At 44.1% G+C, this 23498-nt stretch overlaps 1 protein-coding gene across 1 annotated transcript in view; it reads right to left on the bottom strand.

The window, feature by feature from the left end:
• The window catches only part of L1CAM (L1 cell adhesion molecule), a 324282-nt gene that overhangs the window by 41051 nt on the left and 259733 nt on the right, over nt 1-23498 (bottom strand). Inside the window, 1 exon segment of the mRNA XM_029609487.1 lies at nt 6568-6732. Within this exon segment, the coding sequence (XP_029465347.1) occupies nt 6568-6732 (165 nt within the window).

Consider the following 23498-nt stretch of genomic DNA (forward strand, 5'->3'; position numbering starts at 1 on the left):
TTTTCCCAATAGGAGGTGTATTAGTGTTTAGGGCCTGGTTAATTACTGTCTTTTCATAAGGAGGGGTATTGTGCTTGCCAGTAAAGAGAGTTTGCTTTGCTTTTACTGAGATGTCATCAGATCCAGAATATCTTTTTTTTGTATGGTGAGCCGTACGGGTAATGCCCTAGTTCTGCTCTGCACCCATTTTTGGGGGTCGACGTGGTTCCTGAGGATGCAGAATGTATATTTACATTTTGTCCTGTGATGGTCACATGTTCAGTGTGTCACGCATGTGAGAACCATCTGTCAGGTGTGTCCCGGCCGAAAAAAGGTTGAGAACCACTGTCCTAGAGTATAAGGAGGAGGTCATTAAATATTCATGCCTCTTCTTCAGATGAGTCTCTTGAATAAAAATAATGGAAACCTTTTGGGCCGTGAGGTCAGCAGACAACAATTACCTCTTCCTATAATGATTTAACTCCTTTCACATTCAAAGAGAGTACTTTGAAAGCCGGCATCACAGCAAGACTAAAGCGGGTACCCCAAATACACAAAATGGGACCCCTACACTGCCCATATTGCTCAGCAAGACAGAAGAAGAGATGACCCAGCAAAGAGAAAAAACAACAAAAGAACCAAGACTACAGATCCCCCAAAACTTAAATGGCCTACTGTCTAAACCCCTAGAGTACCTTTCATGAAAAAATCTCTGACCAGAACAAACTTTCCCTTCCCCCCAACTTTACCAGTAAAGAAACTGCCCAACCCAGAGCAGCAACAAAACTGGGGGAAAGCCATCAGATCCCAGGAACCCCCTCCTCCCAACCAGAGTACAAATATAGCATTGTAGCCTTCATAAACAAGATTCAGCGGGGTAGCTAAGCACAGCAAATCCTGAAAGAGGAGAAAAGGTACTGAGCTAGCACTTTTACCGATAGCAAAGAAAAATAAAAATAAAATAGATTAGCTCAAGTCATTGAGTCCTGCTTAGCAGTAGGCCTCCAGATTGTCGCTGAAGATGACCTCGCTTCTCCACCTGCTGCCAGCGGGTACGGTTGTCTCAACGCATTGACGCAGTGGATGTTGGCATGCTGGAGGCCGAAACCTCAAAACCCAGCTCTATTAAAATGGCCTCTGCCTCACTTGTGGTTTTAACTTTGGGTGTGCCACTGTAATTTTATAGGTGATCCAAAGTTTAGCTGGGAATTGCAGCACAAATGGAATCTTCCTCTCAATTAACTGGGTGCAAATTGATTACCCTTAAACCAGCAGGAACCTCAGGCCGGACCCGACGCCGCGGGTGAGCATTAGGACCTGGCCGCGGACCGCTGCGGCCGGCGGCCATGATGGTCGACCCCGGTCGCAGGCTGCCGCGGCCGGCAGTCATAACAGCTAACTCCTCCCTCCTGGGGAGTTCACTCAAACAGATTGCTAACTTCGCAGTCTAAACCCTAACAGATTGCTAACTCCTCCCCTCTGGGGAGCAAACCTTAACAGTTCTTGTGTCCTGGTTTGGCCTAGGTTGGAAACAGGATGCTGGGCTTGATGGACCTTTGGTCTGACCCAGCATGGCAATTTCTTATGTTCTTACGTTTTGCAGCCACAATCGCTGAATAATCATGGAAAATCAGAATATTTTCACCTTCATATTCCAATTTATGATGTCTACGATAGGCTTGCAGAATTTCCTTTCCCTGTACGTACCTGGATCAGTCCAGACTCCTGGGATGTACCAAAGCCCCCTACTTAAGGTGGACCTGGAGAGTCCCGCTCTCAGAACACTCTCGCCAAAGGAAGGAGAACATGAATCTCCCACATCCAAACGATAGTGTCACGCAAAGGTATGTAGTGACTTCCAAGTCGCTGCCCTGCAAATCTCCTGAGGAGACACCAGCTGCACTTCCGCCCAGGAGGCCGCCTGCGAACACGCAGATTGAGCACGCAAGCCCTCCGGAATCTCATGACCGAAAGTAATGTAAGTGGAACCAATTGCCTCTTTTAACCATCAGGCAATAGTAGCCTTAGAAGCTTTGAAGCCTTGTTTCGCCCCATTCCACAAAACAAAAAGGTGGTCAGACCTCCTGAACTCATTCATCGCCTTGCCGAACATCTAACCGCTTGAGCTCCTTTGCATGTGGAGCAGATGCATCTACTGATGGAAAGGCTGGAAGCTCCACTCTCTGGTTCACATGAAATGTGGACACCACTTTCGGCAAAAAAGAAGGCACTATCCTCAATGAAACCCCTGAACTTGAAATTTGAAGGAAGGAGTCTTGCCAGGACAAAGTTTGCAACTCTGAAATTCTTTTAGCCGAGCATATAGTGACGAGAAGAACCACTTTGAGAGTCAAGTCCTTCAGTATTGCTCTCAGCAGAGACTCAAAAGAAGCCGCACACAAACCTCGGAGGACCAGATTAAGGTTCCAGGATGAACAAACACTTCTGACTGGAGGATGCAAATTCTTTGCTCCTCTAAGGAACCTAAAAACATCCGGATGAGATGAAAGAGCAGAACCCTCGAACTTACCACGAAATCAGCCCAAGGCCGCCACCTGCACTTTAAGAAAGCTAGGAGACAAGCCTTTAGCGAAACCATCTTGAAGAAGACAAAATGTCTGGGATGGAGGATTTGAGAGGTCGTACTCCATGAGCAGCGCACCTTCCATACTTTAAAGTAAGCCATATTCGTGCCTACTTAGAAACCAGACCCTTTCCTCCCCCCTCCCCCGAAACATAGCCTGAGAGGAGGATGCTGCCAGCACAAGAAGAGTGTGTCAGCAGTTCCCGGCTCTGCACACTATTTCCTGTAACTTTCTTTTATTTTTTTAAATAGAACTTTATAGTAGAGACACAAAGCAAACTCACAAAACAAAAAGAAGTGAGTGCCTCAAGGAAAAAATCATACAGAGCCTGCAGCCACCAGAGCGGCCTCATGAAGAGGAAGGAAATGGACCACCAGATTTACACCCCATGGGTGCATAGGGCGAGCACACAAAAAGGTCATCAACCTCCGGCTCACCCGCCTCAACTGGACATGATAGGACCCTTCAGGGTGCCAAAAAACCAAAACGTACCCCCGGAAGGCTCAAAAACAAAACACTGCCCAAACTACAGAACTGCAAGGTGAGCACCATCTGCTGGAGACAGAGAAATACTGAGGAACTGCAGGAGGCACTAGGGTTTATCAAGCAATGTCAGTGAAACTTTGTCTCCATCTGCTGGCAGGGATGCATAAACCCAGGAGTCTGGACTGATCCAGGTACATACAGGAAATTACCATTGTTTCTCACTGGGTGCCTCAGGACAGAAATTGAAATCTACAAGTGTGAACTGAACATGGATGCATGGAATAAAGTTGCTTTTACTGCAAGTGGTTGGCTCTGAGCAGTGAGTTCCAGAAAACTGTCATTGGGTCGTGCAGAGCCTAGGTGGTGACCTGTGACACTCACCCTCTGGAAATTGTGTTAATACTATAATATCACTGTAGCAGCAATGCACTGGTATCACAACCGTGACAGAAATGCAGAGAATGAAGACGTGGTGATCACTTGGAACATTCGCATTTCAACTGATAAAAAGTGTTAAGCTAAAACATTGGACGTAGTGGTAAAGAAGAAAAACACAAGGATAGCATTGCTAATAGAAGAGTCAATACCAAGCAATTGTTCTATACTACGAGAGAAAGTCATCAATATCAAGAGATGCAATTGGAGATCAAGAAAATGTGGCAAAGAAATAAAATAAAATTTGTCCCAGTTGTATTGAGTGCCACTGTCCTGATTAAAAAGAACTTCCATGTGAACCTTGCTATGTTGCTTGTATATTTTAAACCAACAATCAATCACGTGATCCCCCAATAGAAAAACTTTAGCGCTGTGGCAAATTCAAATGTAATAATCAGAATGCCAAAAAGTGCATGTAATATATAACCAAGACGCTTTCTTTTAGAATCTACACTGCTTATGATCACACAGATTGTGCTTCTACTAACGTTATTTATATGTTACAGTGTCCCCTCCTTTATGTGGGGAGAACCAAGTGTCCCATTAAGACTAGACTTACGGAATATCGCAGCTGCCTTGCTACTTCTAAACTTCAAGCCCCGATTGTTTCTCATTGCATGCAATATCATCATAGCTTTCAAGACATCAAATGGCGTGTCATCGAATTAGTTCATATAAATCATATAAATCATTAACTTTCAGAGACCGAGCCTTCTCCACAGCCGGACCATCACTTTCCATTCCCCCTGATCTGAGACAAGAACCATGCCTACCTACATTAAGGCTCGAGACTTGGCTGTTTAAGCAAGCCTTCCCAGATTCCAATTGAATGACAGCAACATCCTTAAAGAGACTTCACAAACTATTGTAAATAGTTAATCCTTAACTGCTCAGTTATTCTGCTCTTACTCTTACTCTTTCCCACAGTTAGATTAACCCTGTTTTAATGTAATTCTATGACTTCTTTGCACCTGTTTAAGTTACTGTTTTTTAATCACACCCCCTGTTATATGTAAACCAGCATGATGTGATTTTTAATCTCGAATGCCGGTATATAAAAACTCTAAATAAATAAATAAAATCCAAGGGGTGGCAATGCCAAGGCTATTCTCAACTATAGAGAGCAACAATGGATCTACAGATTGAATTCAGTCCATCCTAATGGCTTAAATATAGCTGTCGAATGGTATACATTAATCTGATTGCGATCATTTAAGTCATCAATGCATATTTATAAGGCTGACGTTTCCGGCGCTGTCACAGGAAACAGAACGCGGAAACGCCATGTTTGAGATTTAAGATCCAGAAGACTACAAGTACAGTAAGTTATCGGCTGCCTCTTTTAACACAGAAGATTTGTCCACCAAAATTCATGTGATTATTCATTTTTTATTTCTTAGAATTGTCACATAGCTTTGAGATAATACTTTACTCATCTCACAGACGCTGATCTTAAGCCCTTGGTAAAGAATGGCATCGTTCGAAACATGGACCCATGTCGGGCATGTTAAGAATTCAAGGCTTCAGAGCTCAGTAAATCAGTGGTGATTCTTAAGATAAGTCACATTTATTTAGCAAATTGCAAATGAAAAAATCTTTAAAAATACATATATTGTTACGGACATTGACCGATGATTAAAAATAAAGCGGAGTTATATAGCAACCTTGCTCCCACGATGAAGCCTATTATAAATGGTTAATTCTAAAAGAAAGCATCTTGGTTATATATTACGTGCACTTTTTGGCATTCTGATTGTTATGCTTGTATATATTATACATTCTATGAACTGCAAAAGGAAGCTCTTTGGTACAATGCAAGTATTAGTCCTGGGGGAACTGTGCGCTACTGCAGAGCGCAGAATTCCCATTTTCTGCCCAGAATTGCCAAATTCTGGGCAGAAAATAGCAGAGGATACCCTGGCATGCCGTGAACGGAGCACGTCCCGCATGTGCTGCGCGATGTGCTCCGTTCGTGGTGAAGATGGAAGGCCTCAGTGAGAGAGAATATGTGTGTGTGTGTGTGTGTGTGTGTGAGAGAGAGAGAGAGAGGAGAGGGTTAGAGAGAGCAGGAGGGTGTGAGAGAGAGCATGGGAGGTAAGAGAGGGGGTTGCTTGAGTGTGGGTTTCAGAAAAAGGAAGCCTATATGAGGAGATTGTGAAGGAGTGTGTATGTGTGTGAGAGATTGGGAGCTTGTGTGTATGAAAAAGGGTTCATGTGTATGTGAGGGTGCTAGCCTGTGTGAAGGGATTGTGTATGTGTGAGACAGAGCCTGTGTGAAGGGGTGTGTGAGAGAGAGACATAGGTAGCCTGAGTGAGGATGTATGTGTGAGAAAGGGAGCTTGTGTGGGTATACTTGCAAGAGAAAGGGACCCTATATGAGGGGATGAGTGTGTGCGAGAGAGTGAGGAAGCCTGTATGAGGGTGTGTGTATGTATACTAGAGAGAGGGAGCATGTGTGTGAGAGAGGGAGGGACAGATGGAGTCTGTGTGAGGGGCAGTACTGAGAACGGGGTCAAACTCTGGGACTGGCAATAGAGTGGAAGGGGTTGAGTCTAGAAGTGGAGGGGAGAGATATTGGCAGGTGGAGGAATTGGGGCCTGAGAAGGCAACATGGTCAGGGGAGTAGGGAGAGCAAGTGGAAGGGACACTCTTACAGTGAATTTCTAGGGAAATTCTGCTCAAAATATTTAAAATTCTGCATCTTTAAGTAATAACATTTTTCTGTATTAATTTAAAATGTAGTTAATTAAAGACTGTCATGTAAATTGTGTTATTTTGACCAATATAAAGTTTGCAGAATTTTAAGTTTTTGTGCACAGAATTCCCCCAGGAGTAAAGTATTTCAAAATAGTACTAGCAGTAAATCTGAGAGATTGAGATCATACCCAGCATATCCTGACTTATGATTGAGATTCATTCCCATCATAGGATGCTCAAGACAAACCCATATGGAGACTTGCTATGAGACTTCATCACCTTTGTTCTTTTCCAGCAGTCACAGAGGCATCACTTTGGCTCCCAGCATTCTCAGTCAGCCCTCCCTTATTGCCCAAGTCCAGAGTCAGGAAAGCCTTTGACCTACCTATGCCTCTGACCATCACCTCTTCGTCCCAGAAACTTATGAGCTGTGTGCGGTTCCTGGCCATCAACTGGACACGATAGGAAGTGCCCGGCTCCAGGTTTAAGAGCTGGTAGAAAGTCTGTGTGGAGTTAACGCTGCCAGAGACCTGCCAGTCCTCAGCCATGCCTGAAGCAGGGAAGGAGAGAGACAAGGAGGAGGCAGGGATTGACAGTGGAACCTCAAACACTACCCCCAGAGCCACAGACCCCCAAAGCACTTCCTGCTCCCCTGCTGGGAAACACCCTCCACACAACCCATCCCTCAACCCAGAAGGTGTAGTTGCTTACCTGTAATAGGGGTTCTCTGATGACAGCAGTGCAATAAGCCAAATGACGGGTTACTGAGCCTCTCATGGTGGCTTCTGAGGATGATTTCAGATCTTTCTAATAAAAGCATCTGGATATATGAGGGAGTTCCCATGCACCTCTAGATCTGTGCTTCTCAGTTTATTGAAGAACTAAGCAAAAACTTGAAAGAACAACTCCCAAAGTGGAGACCGGTGTATTGTGTGGCTCACTGCACTGCAATTATTCGAGAACAATGATTACAAGTAAGTAATTAAGCTTTTTCTAATGACAAGCAGGTACAAAGAGCGACATATAAAGGACTCTTCTTCTTCAAAATAAAAAGGGAGACAAGACATGAACAGAACATTCAAACATGTTCTAGATGAGGAAATCTTTTATTTTTTAAACCATTAAACATGGAATTCACATGCAAGAAAAACAACCTGAAAACAACAATAATGGGCCATTGGAGGGAAGGAGTTGAGGCTCTACTCCATAAATAGGGCTTGGAAGACAGACAGTCAAAGCCTAGCATCCCAAGAGGAGACCATATTAAGGCAATAATATCTGGTGAATTTGTGGAGTGATCCCTACTTTGCAATCATGCAATTCTCTTCTAAGGAAGTAGACCTTACAGTAGACTTCACCATAGCTCTTGACATGTCCTTCTGAAGTCAGACTTGCCAAGCTGTAACAATGAGAGATGCAAATTGCTACCCAATTAGAGATAGTCATCATATGTTTCTTTCCCTACAAAATCCATCCCTATTTTTACCACACTGTTATCTACTCTCTCACCACCCTCCCAGTTAGACTACTACAACCTGCTCCTCACAGGTCTCTCACTGAACCATCTCTCTTGGCATTCCTGTATACAGTTCAATATTCTGTTATATGTCTACAAATACATTAATTCTGCAGTTCCTCATCATTTCTTTCTTATTTCTCCCTATACCCCTCCTTGTGAACTCCGCTTATAGGGCAAGTCGCTCTTATCTATACCCTTCTCCTCCATCATTAACTCCTGACTCGGTGCTTTTCACCTTGTCGCTCCATATGACTGGAATAGACTTCCTGAGCTGGTGCATTATGCTCCCTCTCTGGTCTTACTCAAATCCAGCCTTAAAAAGCTCACCTGCTGAAAGGCTGCTTTCAAATCTTAACCCTGGTTCTCTTGGTCATATGTTGGTTGGTTTTAACTATTTTCTATAATAAATAAAACTCTAAGTCTCTTATTGACCTATTTATCTATCTTGAATAGACTGTAAGATCTACAGAGAAGGAACTGCCTCTCTATCTCTCATACCCTTCATCTTCTTGCCTTGACTGAGATGTGGCTTTTGCCCGAAGACTGCTTCAGTTGTTGCCCTCTGTCATACAGATTATTTCTTCTCCCACACACCTCATACAGTAGGCCGTGGTGGTGCAGTTGGGCTGATGCACTCCCTCTCCTGTAGGTTTCAACCCCTTCTTCCATCTCAATCCCACTCTTTTTCTTCTTTTGAGGTCAACTCCATCTGCCTGTTCACCCCACTATCTTTCCGTGCAGCTGTCATTTATCAACCCCTGATAAATCCCTCTTCTTCTTTCTCACCAACTTTAATTCTTGCCTTTCCTTCTTCTTTGAACCATTTTCCCCTTGTCTTATTCTTGTTGACTTTAACCTCCACACTGATGACCCCTCTGATTCATATGCTTTAAAACTCCTTACCTTAACGTCCTCATTTGATCAACTCTGCTCCACCGCCTCTACTCACAAGCATAGCCACTGCCTTGATCTAGCTCTTTCCGCCAGATGCGATCTCTCAGACTTCTCCATCTCAGTTCTTCCCCTCTCAAACCATCATCTGATAACTTTCACATTAAACCACCTTCTTCGCCTCATCCAGTCACCACCAACACCTTCAGGAATCTTTGGGCTGTTGACTGTTGTATCTTCTCTACTACTATCTTATCTATTCTTCTCTCCACTACACAGTCTGAGTCAGTTGACAAGGCAATTTCTTTGTATACTATACTCTCCTCTTCTTTACTTACTTTTGCCTTTCTCCTTACATGTCCTGTAAAGTGCACCAAAATCCAGCTTTGGCTCACCCCTAGAATTCACTTCTCATGTTCCTATGCCTGCTCTACAGAACACTTCTGGCTAAAATCCCAGGTCCATGCTGACTTCATACATTTCAAACTCATGCTAAACATCTTCCAGTCTGCTATTGCATTTGCTAAGGAAGACTACTATGTCCATCTGATAAACTCCATCCAACCTTTATCATCTCTTTGTTACACTGCCCAGACTATGGCTGACTATTTCCATGAAAAAGGTTCACAAAATGTCTTGAGTTCTCAACCAGATTACCTCTACCTTATTTCATTTCCCTACCTTCCCCTGGTCCCCTCTCCTTCTAGTCTGAAAGCACAGAAAACTCAGAAAACTGCCCATTTTCTCTCCATCTTCAAACTCACTACGTTTCTCTGACTTCATTCATACCCAGCTCATCAGCTCTAACTCCTCAGCAGTCATCTCTTCCATCACATCCTCAATCTATCACTTTCCACTGCTACTGTTCCTGCTGCCTTCAAATATGCTGTACTCACAACACTCCTCAAAAAACTCTCACTGGACTCTACCTGTCCTGCCAATTATTTTCCCATCTCTCTCCTCCTTTTTGCTTCCAAACTTCTTAAATGTGCTGTTCACCACCGCTATGTTAGGGTGCTTTGAAAAGGTTTTCCTATGAAGCTGTCATCATTGCACTGTGAAAATCACACTGATCAGACCTGTAAAAGCTAATTCAAAATAACTGTTATGACAGAACATACTGAAATGCTAGAATGTAGGCCAAAAGACAAAAAGTGTGTCGAGTTCAGCCTTAAGTTTTATTCCTACCTTTTGGGTTCAATTTACAAGAAATCACATGACTTACAAGAATCCCAGCCCATTAATATATAATGAGATAAAATTATAATATTACCCTCTTAAGAGACTGTTGTGTTAATGTCAACCAATTAGAAAAATGTTATGAAAACAAACTAGCTCATTGGTGTGTAAATTGGATTGAATCTATTGTGTAAACAATGCTCTCTGAGACTACTTCTGAATTGCTTTACTGGTAGTCTCGCATTCTCCTGGAATGTCCCATACTTTATCTAATTAAAGATCTCTCTTAACGTGCTGGTATGAAGTGTATATTTTGGTTAAATCACAACAGCTGTCTTCACTTTTTCATCTCAAACTATTCTTGATCCATTGCAGTCTGGTTTTTGTCCTCTACATTTTACATAAACATCTCTTGCCAAAGTCTCCATTGACTTGCTTATGGCTAAAACCAAAGGCCTTTACTCAATCCTTACCCTTCTTGACCTACCTGCTGTTTTTGACACTGTTGATCAGCAACTACTCCTTTATACTCACTTGGATTTTGGGATTCTACCCTGTCTTGGTTCTCTTCTTACCTCTCCCATTGTTCTTTTAGTGTTTTTTTTCTGGTGGATCCTTCTCTACTGCCATCTCACTATCAATTGGTGTGCCTCAGGGTTCTGTTCTGGGCCCTCTTCTCTTCTCTCTGTATACTAATTCCCTTTGTGCTCTGTTTTGTCACGCTTTCAGTACCATCTTTGAGGATGCAGGGCCAATGCAACCCACAGTGCAAGCCGTGCATTTGCTCAGGGCAGCAGGTAGGAGGAGATGGTGGTCTGAAGGCCACCAGTAGCCAAAGTAAAAAGAGGCTGTGGGGCCTCCTGGTGGACCTCAACCTACTAGCAGCCGAAATAAAGAGTCTGCGGGGTCACCCAGTAGATCTCAACCTACAGATGGCTGAAGTGAAGAAGAGGCTGTGGACCACTCAGTGGATTCCAACCCACCGGCAGCCGAGGTGGAGTGAAGGACGCAGGACTGCCTGGTAGATCCATACCCACTGGCGGCCAAAGTAAAGAGGAGGCTGTGGGCTACCCAGCGGATGCCAAGCTACTGGTGGTTCAAGTAAAGAAGAGGCCGCAGGCTGCCTAGCAGACTCCAACCCACAGCCAAGGTGAAGGGAGGGGGGGCCCAGGGCTGTCAATGGAATTAGCCAAAGAAAAGAGAGAGAGGCCCTTGTGTGTGTGTGTGTGTGTGTGTGTGTATGACAGCATGTGTGTATATGGAAGACAGAGTGTGTATGTGCCGGCTCAGAGGCAGGTCTAAAATTATCCAGCTAACTTAAGGCCTGATTTACTAAGGCTTTTTTCCCATTCTATGACTATGGGAAAAAAGCTTGGAAAATAAGGCCCTTAGCCAGTTATAGTTAAAAACCAGCTAAGTTACTGGAAACGTCTCCCAGAAATGCCCCAGAACACTTTACATTATCTGACAAATTTTAGACAGATAATGGAAAATTGATTCTTAGTTGCTAATTTTGGTTCCTGAAGTACCACAGATCAATCCAGACTCCTGGGTTTTGCCTCCCTGCCAGCAGATGGAGACAGAGAAAGTTTCACTAACACTGTACATAATCCAGTGTGCCATCTGCAGTCCCTCAGTACTGACCTGCACCCAAGCCAAGATGACAGCAACAACCATACATTTCTAAGCAAGCTTCTAAGCAAACTCACTCTCCTCCAATGAGCCGGAAGAAGATGAAGTTGCCCAAAAAGACAATGGAAAACTTGTTTCCCAAATTTAACAATCGCGATCAGCATTGAAAACTTCCATCAACTCCACACTATATACAAAGCAACAGTACGAGCAGCAGTTTCTCTCTTCCAGTAAATGGGCAGATTTATTTATTTATTTATTTATTTTGAACTTTTATATACCGACATTCATGTGGCAAGATACATATCATATCGGTTTACAGATCTCTGGACTGATCTGTGGTACCATGAAAATTAGCAAGTAAGAACCAATTTTCTTTTCCTTGTACATACCCAGATCAGTCCAGACTCCTGGGATGTACCTAAGCTCCCCTTAAATTGGGTGGGACCTGGAGAGTTCCACTTGTAGAACACTCTCAGCAAAGCACATGGAAGCTGGAAACCGCACATCCAAGTGATAATGCCTAGCAAAAGAGTGCAACAACTTCCCAGTAGACGCCCAGCAAATTTCATGCAGAAACATCTGTTGTGACTCAGCCCAGTAAATCACCTGAGAACGCATCACCTGCGCCCCTAACCCCCCCCCCCCCCCCGGGAGCGGATGCCCTTTAGAAATATAAGTCAACTACATCACTTCCTTCAGTCACTGCACAATTGTAGCCTTAGACACCTTACTTCCCTTTTTTGGACCACTCCACAGTACAAAGAGGTGATCTACAAAGAAGTGATCCGATCTATGGAAATCATTAGTGACCTTTAAATACCTCAATAATGTACGCCTCCCATCTAAGAGCCTAAGCTCCCTTGCAGGAGGTATAGAGGAATCCAAACCCGGAAAAGCTGGAAGCTCCACTGTCTAACTAAGATGGAACACCGAGACTACCTCAGTCAGAAAAGAAGGCACCATGCTTAACGATACTCCCGAATCAGACATCTGTAGGACAGCGCTTGGAGCTCCAAAATTTTCCTGGCTGAACAAATAACCACCAAGAAAACTACTGGTGCAGGGCTGGTAGAGGCAGAAAACTACTGGTGCAGGGCTGGTACAGGAAGAAATACTTTGAGAGTCAAGTCTTTAACCATAGCAGCTCTCTTTAGTGGTTCAAACTGAGCCTCACACAATCCTTAAAGGACTAGATTCAGATTCCAAGACGGATAGATGTTCCGCACCTGAGGACGCAAGTTCTTAGATCCCCAAAGGAACCATATAACATCCAGATGTGTGGACAGAGGATACCCTTGTATCTTACCCCAGAGACAAAACCAATGTTGCTATCTGGACTCTCAGAGAGTTAAAGGCTAGTCCCTTGACCAGAACCTTTCTGTAGAAAAGCCAAAATATGCAACACCATAGCATGAACAGGTTGAGGTTGTATTCTGTCAACAGCAGACCAGGACTCGAAGATCCTCCAGATTCACACATATGTCAAGGATGTAAAAGGTCGCCTAGCCTGCAATAAGGTGGAAATAACCGCTTTGGAATATCCCCTCCATCTCAGTTATTTCCTCTCAGAAGCAAAGCCGTGAGACACGAATGAGCTGCCTGACCCAAAAATATTGGGCCCTGGTGGAAAAGAGTTGACTAATGTTCTACCCTCAGGGTTCGGACCCCATCTATGGCCATGTTGATCAGATTTGAGAAGCATGGTCAATGTGGCCACTCTGGAGCCACCAGAATCACGTTCCCTTAATCAGAGGCCGTGGTGGGAAGGCGAAGAAGAATCCCGCGAGTCCATGGCAGCACCAGAGCTCCAATTCCTTCCATACCATGTTGTTCAGCGGCTGTAAAACCACGATGCTTTGGTGTTCTCTTTGGTTGGGATACCCCCATCTTCCGTGAATGAGATACATTGCTGCCCCCCAACAGTTCCCATTCCTTGGGGGTCTAACTTTCTCAGACTGAGAAAATCCACATGATTGTTCACTCTGAAGATGTGAGATGCTGCCAGCCATTCCAATTGCTACTCTGCGCAGATAATTAACTCCTGGGCCTCTCAAGTCTCTGCCTGATTCTTGGTTCCACCTTGATGATTGATGTAGGCCACCATCATCACATTGTCTAATAGGATTGGTACTGGATAGCTTTGTAACCTTGGCAGACAGGCAAGCAATGTGAATTGCACCACTCTCATCTCTAATCAATTGATAAGACCATGAGGCTTCCTGTTTCGACTACTGGCCCTTCGCCAACTGATCTTGCCACACAGCCCTCCATCTGGAGAGGCTTGCATCGATGGTGAATATTACCTAATTTGGAACATCCAATTCCGCACCACACTTGAAACTGTTGTAAGTAAGCCACCACGAAAGACTGTCCCTGGCTTACCTCTCTAACGGAAAAGAGAAGAGCCCCCTGTAGAGGTCGCAAATGTCATATGCATTAATTCCAATGTCGATGTCATAGAATCCAGGACCTGTAAATAGTTCCAGTCCCTGGGCACTGAAAGTTCTAGGAGAAGTCTAATCTCTTAACATTCAGGAAAAAACTTAAGACCTGGCTTTTCCGCCAAGCCTACTCAGATCCCCCGGATGCACACTAGACGACAGAACATCCTTCATGAACAATGGATCTCTGTACTACCTTAAAGTACATAATAAGAGCCACACTTGATGCATCAATTGTTTATACTCTTTGTTCACCGCGTTCCTAGGCCGTTCTTTCCAGCTGTCTATGCTTCCTAGTTGACTATCCTTGTTGAAATGTAACTTTGTTCTTCCTGTTCAAACTATTGTTTTTTGTTACAGTTCCCCTATTCGATGTAAACCGATCTGATATGGTCATTTAACCATGAAGGTCGGTATAGAAAAATAAATAAAATATAATCTGACTCTGCAATTTCAGAAATCACTTTCTGGAAGAAATACTCGCTCCACCAGCATGTCGAACTGAGCTTCCAGATACTCCAGAGTTTGAAAGAGGACTAAATGGCTTATTACTAGGTTCACCACCCATCCTAGAGACTTCAAGCGCATCGGTACCTTTTGTACTGGTTGTCGACAGAGGCCCTCTGATCATACGAAAGAGACTATCATCCAGACACAGAAGTACCAACACACTCTACTTTTGCAATATGGCTGCCCATAACACCATCACCTTGGTAAAGGTATGTGCAGCTGTCGCCAGCTGAATGGAAAGGCTCAAAACCAAAAATGTTCCCTTAGGACCATGAACCTCAGGAATCTCTAGTGCCCCGGCCTGATGGCTATGTGCAGATATGCCTCTGACAAGGTGAGAGATGCCAAGAACTCTCCCTTGCGTACTGTTGCTATGAAGGATCTCAGAGTTGGACCTCAGATTTTCCATGTGGAAACAGGGAACCTTGAGAGCCTCATTTAACTTCTTTAAATCCAATATCCCTTGAATTGGACACGGGGGAAAGAAACAGGATGCTTAAAATTGGCCTCCGGCTACACTAATGGCCAAATTTTTAAACCGTAAAAAAACGATTACGGAGAGAGGAGGAGAGCGTGGTGAGAGACAAAGCTAATACCCCAATTGAGAGGGCTCCGGGGCGAGCACACAATAGCTGCAAGCCCGACGGTTCCGGCAGCGTCACTGCTGACGTCAGAGGGCGGACCCGGTGAGACGAAGCAGGAAACAGATAAAATCTAACTGTTGGAAACACACGCTGAGAGAGGAGGAGAGCGTGGTGAGAGACAAAGCTAATACCCCAATTGAGAGGGCTCCGGGGCGAGCACACAACAGCTGCAAGCCCGACGGTTCCGGCAGCGTCACTGCTGTCGTCAGAGGGCGGACCCGGTGAGACGAAGCAGGAAACAGATAAAATCTAACTGTGAGCGGTGCGCAGCAGAGCCGGAGCACTGCCAAAGCCGCACGCGCCTAAGGGGCGCGCGCATGGTCGGCTTTGCCCGGCTTCGCCCGTACTCGCCCGGATCCGCCCCGTAGAACGTCTCCAATGAAGGACTTGAGGTAATATTTTTTCCATTCTCTCTCTATACGACTCCTTTGAAAAACTGTGTGGGGGAAATTAGGCAATATTTACCATAGAGAATCTAGTGTTTCAATTAATAATTATAGTGGACTTTCAATATGCCTCCAAAAAGGAGGGGCAAGGTGAGAATATTTCCTTCTCTCCCTTTGCCCTCTCCAATCCAATTGGATATCACTAAATTCATGGTATCAGCTGGAATAAATGGGATAGGCACCGAGGATCCTGGTGTGCCTGCCAGTCAGGGAGGACTGGCAGGCCCTGCAGAGGAGGCCTCCCTCAGTCCAAATCTTGGACTGCCACCTGCCCAACAGAATGGGAATGGGATTATAGGAGAAGCCTCTGCAGAATCTTCTACAGAGGCTGAATGTGTTATGGGAGCGATAGGTGGTTTGGAATTGTCCATATCACCAAAAATCGAACGGGAACAACTGACCAAGGAGACAACTCCTATCCCTATGACCCGCCCAGAGGTGGTTACTTTGGACATGCTGTGGGATATGATGGCTGGTACCTTAAATAACATTCAGAGGTTGGAAAATAAAGTTGATGCAATGAATGTCGGAAATCAACGAGATCTCCTCTCAGTTCAAAAACAAATGAAAGAAACAACTGAAAAAATAAAATCATTGGAAAAGAATGAAAAGAAAAATTTGGACTTTCAAACAGCAGTGATAAAAGATAGAGAATCTATTATCAAGCGATTGGAAAGTCTCGAAAACAACTCAAAACGCCTCAACTTAAGATTTATTAATTTCCCCAGAGTGATTGGGGAAACACCAATAATTTCCTTAAAAAAATTTTTGGCTGAGGCGTTGGGGTTTGTTCTAGAAGACTCTCCTGTAATTATAAACTGCTTTTTCCTACCTAAACCTAGAAATGTAATTCCGCCTACAGAAGATCAAATGTTTCAGGGTGATCTCACTAATTTTTTAGAAAATTCCCAGGCACAGGTAATTGAAAGAGGAACACTGATGGCAATGTTTTCATCAATCAATGATGTCAACAATGTTATGAAAAAATATTTTATAAAGTTTCCGATCAATTACCTGGGGAAAGAAATGAAAGTTTTCCCAGACCTAGCTGCATCAACACAACAGAAACGGAAAGCTTTCTTAGCCTTCCGGCAAGACGTTATTGCTTTAGGTTATAAGTTTATTTTAAGATTTCCATGCAAATGTCTTATTACAAAGCAAGACGAAACCTTTGTTTTTCTATTACCCGACCATTTAAGAAACTTTGTGGATCAGCGTAAACTAGCAACATCATCCCCATTGTCATAACAAAGTAAATGGAAAGTAAATCCAGTATAAAATATTGCCCTTTGTTCTAATTAATATAGTTTAAAGCACTCCCTATGAGTCATTTCTCCCACATCTCTCTCAAGTTTGATTTGTCAAAGATGGCATAAGGTTAAGTAATTATATTTCATTCATATTTGATTTGTATTTTTATGTTCAACTGCTCCTTAGCCATTTTTTGGTATAGATTTGTAATGTTCAATACTAATGATTAGAATTTTTATTGAATGTAACATTCTTAAAATGATAAATAAATAATTAAAAAAAAAAAAAAACCCCGATTACGTGCGTGGTTGGGCCTTGCGTGTGCCACGCGCATTTTCAAAGGGGCCCGGCCACGTGCATAACACCTGAGCCCAAGGAAAGGAACGGGGCGGTCTGGGGGGCGGGGCTGGAGGCAGCCAGTACAGCGGCCATTTGCTGCTGTGCCAGGGAAGTGCGCCGTTCGCGCAAGTTGCTTCTGCTCCAACGAAGTAGTAAGCAAAAAAATAATAAAAAGAAAATGTAGACAAAAGGATTTAGGAGTGGGGAGGATAGGGGAACAGGGAGGGAGTATGTGTAGTGGGGTAGGGAACTGGGACGGGGCCGATCTTGTCGCTCCGTGAACTTTTATAAAATTAGCCCCCCCCCCCCCCGTGTGCTGCCCACACATATGTGTGTGGATTATAAAATCCGGTGGGCATGAACGCATGGCCCATGGATTTTATAACGTGCGCGCCGGCATGTGCATGTTATAAAATTGGACCCAAGAAACAAAGCGGTAGTCGATCTAGCTGGCTGTGTAACAGTAAGACAAAATGAGGATCGAATGATGAAAAAGCCCTTTATTAAAATGTGCCTGACTCTGGCCGAGTTTCACTCTTAAATAGAGCTGCCTCAGGGGCAATCAAATGAAGCAGGATTGAAAAATAACCTGCAGGGCTGGTGACACAGTGTCATACATAGGCTAATCTAGTACCTATCTGCTATGTCTTGAAACACTGCTTGCAATGCGAAAACAAATTTGTTTTCGCATGAATCGCTGTTGGCAGACTCTGCAGCTACAGTGCTATAGGTGAATAATTTTATGTACCTCAACGTACTAGATCGTTATTCCACTTTTGTGAGCGTTGTTATTTAAATTGGTTTGTGGCACAACACTAATGCAAGCAGTGTTTCAAGACACAGCAGATAGGCACTAGATTAGCCTATGTATGACACTGTGTCACCAGCCCTGCAGGTTATTTTTCAATCCTGCTTCATTTGATTGCCCCTGAGGCAGCTCTATTTAAGAGCGAAACTCGGCCAGAGTCGGGCACATTTTAATAAAGGGCTTTTTCATCATTCGATCCTCATTTTGTCTTACTGTTATAAAATTGGTGCACACATGGACGCACGCATGCACCTTTTAAAATCTACCTCTAGGATTGTTCAGGGTCTGAGCCAACAAACTCAGCAAGACATCTCTGTGAAAAAAGAAAAAAAAATCTGAGCAGAGTCTGAAAAAGCTCTCAATCATATGCAAGTTGTCCCTCTTCTAGAGGTGAGAAAGCTAATTCTCCATCGGAATCCTCTGATGTCTCATGATCCACACCCCCTTGAACATTACCAGGGACAGCCTCCCTGCTGTATTTGCCTGCTGAGCTGATAAATGGGAGGCCCGAGCATGCGATCCCTACATAGTAGTTTGCTTCACCTTTGCTGGGTGCTCCTGCAGAAAGGTCTGCAGCCCATTCCACCCAGGAGAAAGAGGATGGATCTATACCGGAGCCCACAGGCCAAATCTTGCTCTCTCCAACCTTTCTCTCTTGGGAAAGTTTCAGCCCTTGGGAACAAGGGAGGAGAAGAACTGACAGTTGCCTCACCTTCCACTCTATCCCCCTGCAGAGACACCAAATGTTGAGGGGATGTCCCAACATGGGCAAAATCTGTAGTAGTCAAATCACTTTGAGCATCTAAATAGTGCTGACACAAACGGAGAGAGCGTGAGGACTGAATGGCTATCAGACAGCAAGCCTCACAGTTAGCAAGGCGCTTGGACCTGTTCACCTCTGGCGCCTTGATCTCCTGAACTTTGGCTCTAGGCAGCCTCCTGCATGCACATCAATGCCACACAAGCATTCGTGCACATCCTTCCAGGACGCGCAAAAATATATGCTCAGGACTAGGTCACAGTCGTACGCGAACAAGTACCTGCACAAATATGTGCTCAAGTAGCTGTGCAAATATGCACTCTAATTTAGGTTGCATATCTACGTGCTGAAATCTAGGCCACGGCCTTACGCACATAGGTCATTGCGCATGCAACTGCTATGCAGAGAGAATGCATGCACATGAACGTGGGGAAAAATAAAACTCTGCCGTGGCCTACCACGCAGGTAAGCAAAGCCTGCCTGCACCTTCACAAGTAAATTTTAAATGGAGCATGCGCATGTGTCCATAAATGCCAAATGCGCTTAATTTTATATTGTGCATGCAAGTACATGCGTACCATTTAAAATATCCCTACTGCGGAAGAACCAAGATGGCTGCCGCAACGTGAGCACGGGAACCTCTTAGTTCCGAGGTTTTCCTTACAGCTTTCTTTCCTAATTGAATTTCCTTACGCTTTTTTCATGCCGCATTCGAAAAGGAAAGCTAAGATTCGAGAGGTTCTTACCTCAACACCTGATGCCTCTTGGCAACAACCGCAAATTGAGAGGCATTCTGTTCTGCGCAGCAAACGCCGGAGAGCGGGGCCGCTGGCGTCAGAGACGGAGAGCGGCCATCCGACGCCCTGGCCGAGGAGGTGTCACTCAGCCCCGGAGCGCCAGTAATTCCATCCATGCCCTAAAAGCCTCTGAAGAAGAGGGAATGGAACAGCGGGAAACAGCTCCGTGGCTTCTACCATCTCCTTGCCTTGATGTCTCCCAGAGAAGAGAAGGGGGAGCCCTATTGACTTCGGAGAGCACGTTAAGCCAGGGCTCCAGGGACAACAATGGCATGGCACGGCAAAAAGAAGCAGGCATGGATGGCCTAGTGCAGCAAGGAGCCTGAGTTTCAAGTGGTGTTACCCCCGATGAAAATGCCGGAGAAAATAACTCTTTCTGAAATTTGGAAAGTATTGACAAAGATAAGTGCCGTGATTAATGATTTAACAACGGCTGTTAAACGAAATATGGAGGGAACTCAAATTTTGGAAAATAAAGTTCAAGCTGCTGAAAAATCTTTAAGCAAATTGGAAACTGAAATCAAGGGCATAAAAGATGTACAAGTAGATCTTATAAAATCAGAAAGTATGATGATGAAGAAGATGGATCTCTTAGAAAATGAGATGAGAAGAAACAACCTCAGATTTTTTAACTTTCCAAAGACTAGGTGAGCAAACCTAAAAGATCTGTTGAAAAGCTACCTAGTTAATATCTTGAACTTTTCTGAAACAAATATACCAGAGATTTCTAAGATATATTACCTGCCTGGAAGAAAAATAAATTTACAGCAAGAGGAACAAGATAATATTGCCTTTGACAATCTTTCTGATTTCTTGGAAAAGTCATTTGAAGCTAAAATTGAATTAAGAGCTACTTTGTTGGTGACTTTTATGCATGCTATGAATAGAGATAATATATTAAGAAAGTCCTTTAGGAAACATATGCAGCTTTGCTATGGTGCCCAAATAAGAGTTTTTCTGGATATAACTAAAAGAATACAGGAGAAAAGAAAAGTATTTCTATCCATGAAAAATGAGGTGCTTCATAGAGGCGCCAAATATTATTTAAGATTTCCTTGTAGGTGTATTTTAATACATCAAAATGACAGATATATTTTTTCTAACCCAGACCATTTACGTGTATACTTAGACTCACACTCCTAATAATGCTGCAAAGGTACTGGTCAATATAGTTATTTGTTGCACACAAATTGTTTATGATGGATATTTTTTTTTCCTTTCCTATGATTCCGCTTAGTAATTGGTGGTTCTCCCAATTATTCCTATAATACTTTATGTAAATTTGTTCTGATAATAAGATCTTACTTTAATTATATTTCAATTATTTTCTGTTAACATTGTTTTCAATGTATTTGAAATTGAAACTTCAATAAAAATAAAATTAAAAAAAAAAAAATATCCCTACTGCACGTGTGTAGCCTTTATGTGCATACGAAAGAGAGAGAATGACACTCTATCTCCCACTGTAAAGAGGGGCACTTTCAACTCAGGTTGGGTTTTGGGGGGGGGGGGGCGGCAGTGTTACAAGGGTCTACAGACCCTTGCACCCTTGGCAGACCAATGTAACACCCCCCCCCCCCAAAACCCACCTTGAATTGAAAATACCCCTCTTTACACTGGAAGATATAGAGAGTGTCAGATTGGCCCTTTAAAAAAAGTCTCTCTCTCTCTCCCAGTGTTCACAATCAATCTAGCCCAAACTCTCCAAACCTGCACGTCATCAGGACCAGTAGTAAAGTTATGCAGGTAACAAGGCGTGCGTTGCCATGGTCAGCCTTGCATAATTCGGGGGTTAATATGCGTAAGTCTTGGCCCCACCCCAGGATGCCCATTCCCACCCCTTTTCTGCCTCCTTATTCTTGACGTGCGCTCAGGTGTGGACGTGCATAACTTCCTGGCTTCTTAAAATTCACGAGGCTTGCATGCAGCCCACATACATGTGCATGGGCTCGTTTCTGCACCAGCAATGCTTTTTAAAATCTACCTGTCTAGGCCCATTTAGGCCTAGATCCGTTCCATATACGGCACTGAAAATCATCAAAGGCCTGAACAGCTTCTGAACAGGTCAGTCCTCTTGAGAGAAGCTGCTGAAAAACCCCATCATTGAGCTCCCTGGGCTGCTAAGGTAGCTCCCCCCTGGAACCCTGATGCTGCGCAGATTCCTTTAACTAGTTCCTTGTTCTCTTTTATTTATTTTTTACTCTCCGAGAACAAATAAAGAAACATAGAAACCAATAATTCCCTTTGATGCAGAAGTTCCAGTTGCAGGAGTACAGGCTGCATGGCAGATCAGAAAAGAGCTAGACCACCAAACTTTAGCAATCCAGCCTAGGACAAACTGTATAAAAGAGATAAGTCCCTGCTCCACTGGGCCTGCAGTGCAGAAGTGCCAGCAGGTTCCAACGAGATGATCTGGACCACCAGATGTCCACTCCATGGACTTCTGGATCGAGCAATCAGAAGGGTAAACAACCCCCGGCTCATCCACCTCAAACCAGTGGGGATGGTCCCACCAGGACCTCACAAACCCCTGGCAGGCTCCAGAAATGTTCTTGTGTTTTAATCTTTTTTTTTTCTCTCTCTCCAGACTATAGGTTTTACACCATACCATCTGCTGGAGACAAATACTGAGGGACTGCAGGTGGCAAACTATGTTATGTACAGTGTCAATAAAACTTTCTGTCTCCATCTGCTTGCAGGGAGGCAAAACCCAGGAGTCTGGACTGATCTGGGTACGTACAGGGAATGAATTATCCATCTAAAATTTAGCCAGATAAGTGAGGGAAATATTGAAAAGTCGGTATTTAGCCAGATAATGAAGAAATTACTTACCTGATAATTTCATTTTCCTTAGTGTAGACAGATGGACTCAGGACCAATGGGTTTATGCTCCTCTGCCAGCTGATGGAGACACAGTCACGTTTTAAAGCTGATGTCACTCTAGATACACCCTGCAGTGACCTCAGCTCTTCAGTATTCTCTTCAAAAGCCATATACTATCGCAGAAAACTTGATTAAAAACGGATAACCATAACTGTACTGAACCAATAAACACTGAACCCCAGTAAGATTTTAGATGCCCTGATCTAGGGACTGGATGACAGCTTACCCGTAAACTCTTGGAATTGATATCCACTCCATGGGCGAATCCTTGGCACAGTTCTTGGGCTGCCATTGGCAGGATGCTGAGTCCATCTGTCTACACTAAGAAAAACAAAATTATCAGGTAAGTAATTTCTCCATTTCCTAGTGTGTAGCCAGATGCCTGCAGTCCAGTTAACACTGTCCTTACAAAGGTTGCGTCCTCCTGGGCCTGAACGTCCAGGCGATAGAACCTGAAGAAGGTGTACAAGGAGGACCATGTCGCCGCTCGGCAGATGTCGACGGGAGACAGCAGTCTAGCTTCCGCCCATGAGACTGCCTGATCCCTAGTAGAATGAGCTTTAACATGAAGGCATAATGGCTTTCCTGCCTCCACATAGGGTCCTGTGACCACCTCCTTAATCCAGCGAGCTATGGTAGCCCGCAAAGCCGGGTCGCCCTACTTCCTTCCACAGTGAAGGACAACAGGCGGTCCGTCTTTCGGACCAGTTATGAAACTTCCAGATACCACACCAAACGCCTACTGACATTCAAATGGTGGAGGAGGTGGTATTCTTCTGCGTCCTTGTGCTTATCTAGGGATGGCAACGAAATGGACTTATTCAAATGAAACTCCAAGACTACCTTGGGCAAGAAGGATGGAACAGTACGAAGCTGTAACACTCCTGGAGTCATCAGGAGAAATGTTTCCTAACACGACAATGCCTGTAGTTCAGAGATGTGACAAGACGAGCATATAGCCACCAGGAACACCATTTTCAGGGTTAATAAATGCAAGGAAAAACTGCACAGCGGCCGAAAAACTCAAATGCTCTGAGCCACGCCATTCTATGGGCACCGATGCCTGCCGCCACCACCCTAGCTGCTGTTTCAAACACTTCGTAGGTGTGCGCACCTCGTGTTTGCCACACTCCAAGCCTTACTGGGTGACTGCCATGAAAGCTTCCTGCTGTTGTTGGGACAGGTGCTCAAACAACTCTTGAACCTGCTTCCA

The sequence above is a fragment of the Rhinatrema bivittatum genome, chromosome 1, assembly GCF_901001135.1.
Source record: "Rhinatrema bivittatum chromosome 1, aRhiBiv1.1, whole genome shotgun sequence".
Taxonomy (NCBI): Eukaryota; Metazoa; Chordata; class Amphibia; order Gymnophiona; family Rhinatrematidae; genus Rhinatrema; species Rhinatrema bivittatum.